This window comes from Oncorhynchus masou, chromosome 5, assembly GCF_036934945.1.
Source record: "Oncorhynchus masou masou isolate Uvic2021 chromosome 5, UVic_Omas_1.1, whole genome shotgun sequence".
NCBI lineage: Eukaryota > Metazoa > Chordata > Actinopteri > Salmoniformes > Salmonidae > Oncorhynchus > Oncorhynchus masou.
In genome coordinates this window covers 20,105,365-20,112,951 of record NC_088216.1, presented here as the reverse complement: position 1 = coordinate 20,112,951, position 7,587 = coordinate 20,105,365, and the positions used below count along the sequence as shown (strand labels likewise).

At 39.1% G+C, this 7,587-nt stretch overlaps 2 protein-coding genes across 2 annotated transcripts in view; both read right to left on the bottom strand.

The window, feature by feature from the left end:
* Positions 1–1,174: 1,174 nt before the first annotated feature.
* Positions 1,175–6,485, bottom strand: LOC135536556 (small ribosomal subunit protein uS8). Its single transcript, XM_064962858.1, has 5 exons — positions 6,425–6,485; positions 5,329–5,466; positions 5,023–5,102; positions 4,686–4,771; positions 1,175–1,308 (listed from the first exon to the last, which is right to left on the bottom strand). The coding sequence occupies exons 2-5, from the start codon at positions 5,459–5,461 to the stop codon at positions 1,215–1,217; spliced, it is 393 nt and encodes a 130-aa protein (XP_064818930.1). The 5' UTR covers positions 5,462–5,466; positions 6,425–6,485; the 3' UTR covers positions 1,175–1,214.
* A 706-nt stretch (positions 6,486–7,191) lies between these two features.
* LOC135526358 (carboxylesterase notum2-like) overlaps positions 7,192–7,587 on the bottom strand; it is an 8,095-nt gene continuing 7,699 nt past the window's right edge. The window contains exon 12 of the mRNA XM_064954680.1: positions 7,192–7,587. This exon is cut by the window's right edge and continues 1,202 nt beyond it. The gene's annotated coding sequence lies outside the window, so the exon portion shown is untranslated.

Below are 7,587 nucleotides of genomic sequence, written 5' to 3'. Positions count from 1 at the left end.
TTGAAATTGTTGCATGTAGCATTACATGCAACAATATATTTTTGTTATAAAACTCAAGTAGTATTGGTCCAATGATTCATGAGGTGAAATAAAAGATGCCAGAAATGTTCCATGTGGACAAAAGGCTTCTCATTTTGCACACAAATGTGTACATCCTGCCTCGTGAGAATCTCTCTTTTGGTAAAATAATCCATCCACCTGAAGTGTGGTATATCAAGAAGCTGATTAAACAGGATGATCATTACACAGGTGCACCTTGTTCTGGGAATAAAAGGTCACTAAAATGTGAAACTTTGTCACAACACAATGTCAGATGTCTGAAGTTGAGGGAGCGTGCAATTTGGACATTCCTGCAGTCAGCATGCCACCAAAGCTGTTGCCAGAGAATTTAACATTTATTTATCTACCATTAGCTGCCTCCATTTTAGAAGTTCTGGGGCCTCAACCGCAGACCATGTATATGGTGTCGTATGGGTGAATGGCTCGCTGATGTCAACAGTGACGTTATGGTATGGGCAGGCATAAACCACGGACAACAAACAACCGCATTTTAAATCGATGGTAATTTGAATGCAGATACCATTATGAGATCCTGAGGACCATTGTCGTGCCATTCATCTGCTGCAATCACCTCACATTTCAGCATGATAATCCACAAGGATCTGTACACAATTCCTGAAAGATGAAAATGTCCCAGTTTTTCCATGGCCTGCAGTCACCAGGCATGTCACCCATTGAGCATGTTTGGTATGCTCTGGATCTACGTGTATGACAGCGTGTTCCAGTTTCCGGCAATATCCAGAAACTGCGCAGTCATTGAGTGGGACACCATTCCACATTCAAACAACCTGATCAACTCCATGCGAAGGAGCTGTGTCACGCTCCATGCGGAAAATGTTAGTCAAAATAGACACTAACTGGTTCGGAACCACACCTACTTTAAAAAAAATGTTTAAAAAGGTTTTTGACCAACAGATCCAGCTTTGTGAAATCCATAGATTAGGGCCACGAATTTATTTCAATTCACTGATTTCCTTATACGAACTAACTCAGTAAAACCTTTAAAATAGCCACATTTATATTTTTGTTCAGTATAAAATATGAATCATTCCCATTGTACCAATACATAACATTTTAACTGTAGCAATCTAATAAGACAAAATACAAAGTCCAGTCCACTGGATTTGGTGTTTTATTTTGCAGTTCTTTACATTTTAGAAAAAGAATCCAAGAATTTTCCCTCCTGTGTGTTTTCGTCTGGCTTCTTCATGGTCCATGATGCCAGCTGAGGTGGTCAGCACAATGTATCTGAAGAAACAAACATGGTGTGTGAGACATGAGTTTATAAACACTCACAACAGGCAGACTTAAATGAATTTATGGCAAGCAGTAGGGAAATTCTATTACAAAAGTACATTTAACATTAATAGACTAAGACCATGAAACACCAGGAACACCTGAGACAAATCCAGTTGAACCCCTTCTAAAGCAACATCAGTCGCTTCCATTGATGCCATACAACACTTAAAAGCATTTCCTAACCTCATCCTTCAAAAACCTGCTATAAACCAATTGCAGACCATCATTACCGCATCAAGACAACTTAAGGTACTGTTTTGGTCCCTACTCCCGAACCACTTTTCCACAGTAAAGCTAAATAGAGCCAAAGCATGTCAACCTAGGTCCTGCATGAGTCGAATGCATTTATAAACTACCCCATATCCAGGCCAGTGAAGGGAAAAGGTTTGTGTTGGACCCTGGTTGGTGCTCATTTGATGTGACTTAGCTCACTTATATGGTTTGCACCATTGAAGATGGACTGAATTTTGGCGACATTAGTCGAGTTTAGTCCTCCATTTATATTGTATGGAGGCCATTATGATCATAAACATTAAATGCTTTTCCAATCAAGCAATGCATGTGTATGTACAGAGTGAAGCCTATCATACATAACAAGAAATGCATTGCGGCAGTAAAACTATTCCTGATAGTGACTATCCAAATCACATTCAATCTTCACTTTAAGAGTCATTCTCTTAGAAAAAGCTAGATGCAACAGATGCTATGAAGTCATACAAGGGGACTGGAATAATAGCCTGTACACCCATTAGCTCTCCTGGAGGATGGTTGACCACCCTTTATGAAAGACATTGCAACCAAATACATCTTGTGACCTTTGAAATAATTTGCTCATTCAACATATCATATGGCTATGTAGGCTACTAATCGTTTTATTAATCTGAATCAACCCCACAAAATTTATTCAGGAAATGTAGCTTTTCGGTGTGGTCATATTTATCTTAGAAGTGTTTACTTCGCAGGCTGTCTAGCATCTATTGAGTTTCAATGCCCCATACATTGGATGCCCAAATCAACTGCAAGTATATAGAAAACAAGTTCCTAAAATGAATGTTAAGGACTCGCAAATAATCTTGATTCGAATCCCAACTAATACAATAGCAAAGTGAATAATTAAACAAATTGTTAAGTGAATCAACGTTGCATGGCCTTATTCGCAAGTGTCAGGGGATATTTTTGAACATGGTAAAAACATTAATACACGTTATCCTTTGCTAAACCGTTAGAGGGTACAAGATGTTTGGAATTGGCTACCTAGTCTCTTCTCGATCATATTTTATAGACTAGGCCTACCTGCTTCAGCAATGACCGACTGTCTCTCCTTGAGCAACAGCCCACACTTCTCACATGCAGGCGATGCGCGCAAACATGCTTAAGTGTAATTCTGATCCTGTCTGATGTAGATTTTTTGTGAATTGATAAATGATTTACACCAATCCTAAACAAATTACCAGAAATAAAACGCAAACTTGCCCTAAACTTTTGGGATCTTGGAAAACACCATTTTAAAATGCCATGACCGTCCCAGGATTTTCATGACCATACGAACCCTGATCATGTCATCAAAATTCAGTCCCATCTTCAATAGTGCAAACCATATAAGTGAGCTAAGTCACATCAAATGAGCACCAACCATGGTCCAACACAAACCTTTTCCCCTCACTGGCCTGGATATGGGGTAGTTTATAAATGCAGGACCTAGATTGACATGCTCTGGCTCCATTTAGCTAGTAATAGGCTCCATTTGGTTATGATGGCATATAATAAAAAGCTGTGTAACAATTTAGCAATGCAAGACATTATATTCTTTAAAATTGTATTAATTATATAAAATGTTGTTTCTAAAGTACATCAATTTAAGAAATAGGACTTTCAAAAGAGAGACATGGCTACAGCAGGCCAGCCAAGACGAATGTGTCTTTTTGTAGCTTTCTTTTTGCAGACTATCAATAGTCGACAGTAGCCAACCTATTGCAATTTCTGCAGCATTGAAGGTTTACTTTTGTAAATCGCTTACCTAAAACAAATAAGTGCAGTGAGTAGCTTTATAAATGCTTATTTTTTTACTCTTGACAGTTTGTGTGCCATGTGAACGCCTCAAGTACGGTTGGAGTTCAAGAAGTTGCGAGTTCAAGTTGAATGAACCGCCAATTATATTGCTCAAATACAAATAGCATGACTTTCCCGTCTGTAGCCTTCAAAGGTTTTTTATGTCAGACTGACACAGGTAAACGCCACAAATGGAACGCCAAAATATGCCGACTATAGATGGGTTAGCTGACAACGGCAAGAAAACGATGCACATGCTTTAAATGGGGCAGGTCCAAGCATAGTTGTGGATGGCCAGATAGCTAGCAAGAATGACAACTGCCCTGTGGGGAATTGTGACCCGTTTCAGCTAGTTCATCTCGTTCTTGATGCCATGTCTTGTTTTGAGGTGTTTTGACTGATTTCACATCATTGCTAATGGCTAAAGTTCGCTAGCTAGCTAGCCAACCACTGTAACAATGTATTTGCGAGACAAGTGCTTATTGTGCAAATTTGGGTTTTCAATAAACATTGGAGACGAAATACAGTCCACATATCAACAACCTAAGCCAGTCCCGTCGGTTTTCCCCCTTAGTTGCGGACAAGTCATTGGATTCATCAATCGACATCACACAGATCAATAAATCTGTGACCGTGCCCTCACCACACCCACCCAACATTGTACTTAAGTAAAGCTGAGAGCAATTTCATGCACATAGTGATACTGTCAGAACATTCAATCATATTCACCCGCTTTTTGCAGGTCAAATCCTGTTCAAGAGGCTGCAGCAATCATATTTCCATGGATACATTCAGTAGAAAGTGGAAGCACACAGAGGACACTCAGTCCCAGGGACCCAAGTTGCCCATCCCCGACTTATGATAAAGGTTTTAGTTCCCGTTGCCCAGGCTACCCTCATCTTTTCAAAGTGCATTTCAAGGACTGTTCCAATCTCCAACCCAGCCAGCTCCCAGCATCTATAAATACTAGACTAATGCTGCATTTGCTTGCTCTTAATGTTATCGGTAGTTGAACATTCAGGCACGGAAATAAAAGGCGATTAGTTTAGTTGCTTTGACATCCAAATAAACTTTCAGAGATTTAAAGTCTGTGAAACCCGGGAAACAATTTTATGCACCCCAAAGGTGCACATTAACACAACATCAAGAGCTGAAACACCGTAGCAAACAAAGTCGCCACTGATGAATACCTCCCTGTTCAAAGTTCCACTGCACAACCATGATACGGCCACTCCGACATTCATGCCACCATTAGGGTGCTGCTGACTGATTCTCACCCGAACTGTCTTGAGGGCAGGAGGTTGTTCTGCCATTTCTCCAGATCCTTCAACTGGAGGTCAAAACGAGGGCTGATCACACCACACTGAAATGAGCAAAAGAAAGATTAGAAGTGCCAGGTGCAAATATACAATTACGCAGGTTGGCTGATAATGCCACAATGCAGAATATGAGCAGGGGGAAAAACATGTCAGAGAAGATGAACAAAACAGAGGGGTCAGATAGTCTTTCAATCTACCCCAATACAAAAGATAAGTAAAATGAAGTAGAATGGCACCCAAAAGGTCTGATGGTAGTCCTTGTGATGCAGTATATTGAACTTTCTATATTTTATACCTTGTTCAGCCTGCCAGTGAGATTGACGACTATTTTCCCAGCTCTGTGGTCGTCGATGATCTCAAACTCACCAATGTAACCTGGGATAACAAGGGAGGCAGGGAATCAAAACCAAGTACAGACACACAGCATTGTCGATAGGACGTTACAGGGCTTGAACTCAGATCCCTCAACCAGGGGTAAGCAATTCCTCTCCTGGAGGGAAGCGGGTTATGCATGCTCATGGTCCTACCTGTAACTGACACCTGCACATCTTGACTGGACCCATACCACTTACAAATCAAATGATACATTTCAGTAACTCACCGTGCTTCATCATGACGGTCAGGAAACGTACAATGACCTTCGAACACGGCCGGATCAGAACCTGGCGTTTCCCACGTTTCTCAGCATTGTTGATGCTTTTGAGCGCATCCGCAAGAACGTTCATGCGCACCATGATGCCTGTCGATCAGAGATACATAAAAAGTTAAATTAGTTTAGGAGTTGAAAGGCAGCCAACTACTGCTCAGCTAACTAGTTAATAGTAAAGTCTAATAGTGGTTTGTTCTCATAACATGCTGTGAAACTGGCAAGCTAACGTTAGCTGTCTAGCTAGCTATTGACTTGACAAATAAGTAAGCCAACAAACTGACTAAGCTAGCTCAAATGTAGGTAGATGGATATTGAGTATGCAATGACAATTTGAGTATAGGCTTACCTAACGTTGGCGAAGATATTGACTAGCAAAGTATTGCCCAACTAGCCGGTTAGCTTACGTTAAGTGGTTACTTTGGTGAAGAAAACAGAAGGCTACATACTAAGGTAGCAACCTCGACAGACATTATGCTAGCTATCCAAATTACCTGGTTAGAGCGAACCGTCTACATTTCACTGGTCAAGACATAACATTCGAATGGCTAGCGCCAACACCAACCATTTTAAAACTGGGACAAACGTTAGGTCCTTAGATAAGAAATTAGAAGAGGTTTGCACGACCATACAGACACGTTTAACAACCACCATCGACTGTCTACCACGCATGGAAGGACTACGAGTACGGGCCAAACTAGCTAGAAGAGTTGGCCAACCAAACTGTACTATTCAACATTTATACCATATCTTGACAATAAAGTAAATTTGTCGATTATTTAAAAACACAACGTAATTAGCAGTATTAATTGTCGGGTTTTATTCATATCCTCTAGCTACCGATACAACACACCAGTAAAACGGACAGTGATGGGGACTTTACGAATCACAAGGCAAACCACCAACATCTCACAACATATCGACACAATAACCATTTCATGACATTAGTACATTATTAAACGTTTATATAATTTCATAAATTGTGTTTTAGACGGCTGGATGGGTTAGATTTGGGAAAGATTGACAATGAGATTTTAGAGGAGGCCCTTACCGGTTCTGCAATATGGCGGAAAGAGGAAGTAGGAAGACCTAGCGATGCATTATGGGCAAAAACTAAGATTTTTTACGGCGATTTCACGCGACCATCAGCTGAAAACCACTGGGTTTATGAAAACGTGATACAAAATAAAGTTGATAATTAAATATATATATTATATTTATTCAGACAGTGATTTAGATGCAAATGCATCCTTATTTTACAGTCTCATTACCTTATTTACCCTTTAGTCTAAATGCAAACAAACTTCCAAGTTGATAAAACAGAAGCATTCAATTCATATTGCTGATTATATTTGTGCAATAAATAGAGATTTCTAAATTAAAGACAAATCTACCCAGATATTTTGAATGTGTCGGTAAGCAAATGTAAATGTCCAAAACATATTACAGTCTTTCTGAAACATCTCTGATGTCTCTCTTTTCATATTTACAGTAGTAGTTGGGAAGTCTGTAATCCCTTTTCAAACTATAGTATCTTATGTGGGCTTCGGTTTAAATCTAAAATATCGCCATCTAGTGGTTGGAGTGTGGGAAATAAATACAGTATGATGTTTTACCAGTAGGCCTACCGAGTAGATTATGCTTTATTGAAACCTGATGGAGATTTTTCTTTAAATCGCAGAGCTTCTGAATTTGAGGATGAATTTAAAATAATAATGATTTAATAACAGGAGGTTCAATCAAATATAAATAAAAAGTAACAAAGCTCACTCTGAACAGGTTTTCAAGGATAATCCAACCTTTTATTTATTGTTCTGTATTCAATTCAACATACATCCACTATATAATGCCTGTCAAGTTATAGTTCTGTTTACAAGGTAAATATTTCAAGCAAAATAGGGTTCATTACTACATACAATTTAAAACAGTAGCAAATCAAACAATTCTGATTATAATTACCATACAATAGATTAGATATAATCACATTAAATTCATCTTTAATGATGTCAATTATGTAGATATTACAGTACATGACACACTAGCTGAGTAGTATCGACTACAGTGTTTTTGAAGAGGAAACATCACTTAAAAGGGTCCATGGGAAGATACATTAGGTTCAAACACACTTCACGGTAAACTCAAAGAAAGAAGAGATGGTCACGACCTTCTCTTGATAATATACAATATTATAAAGTATGACAATTACTCTTCATT

Coding starts and splice junctions, on each gene's coding strand:
- LOC135536556 (XM_064962858.1), bottom strand. CDS start 5,461: ATGGTGCGCATGAACGTTCTTGCGGATGCGCTCAAAAGCATCAACAAT. Junction 4,772..5,022: donor TCACTGGCAGGCTGAACAAG/GTATAAAATATA, acceptor TGCTCATTTCAG/TGTGGTGTGATCAGCCCTCG. Junction 1,309..4,685: donor CTGCCCTCAAGACAGTTCGG/GTGAGAATCAGT, acceptor TTGTTTCTTCAG/ATACATTGTGCTGACCACCT.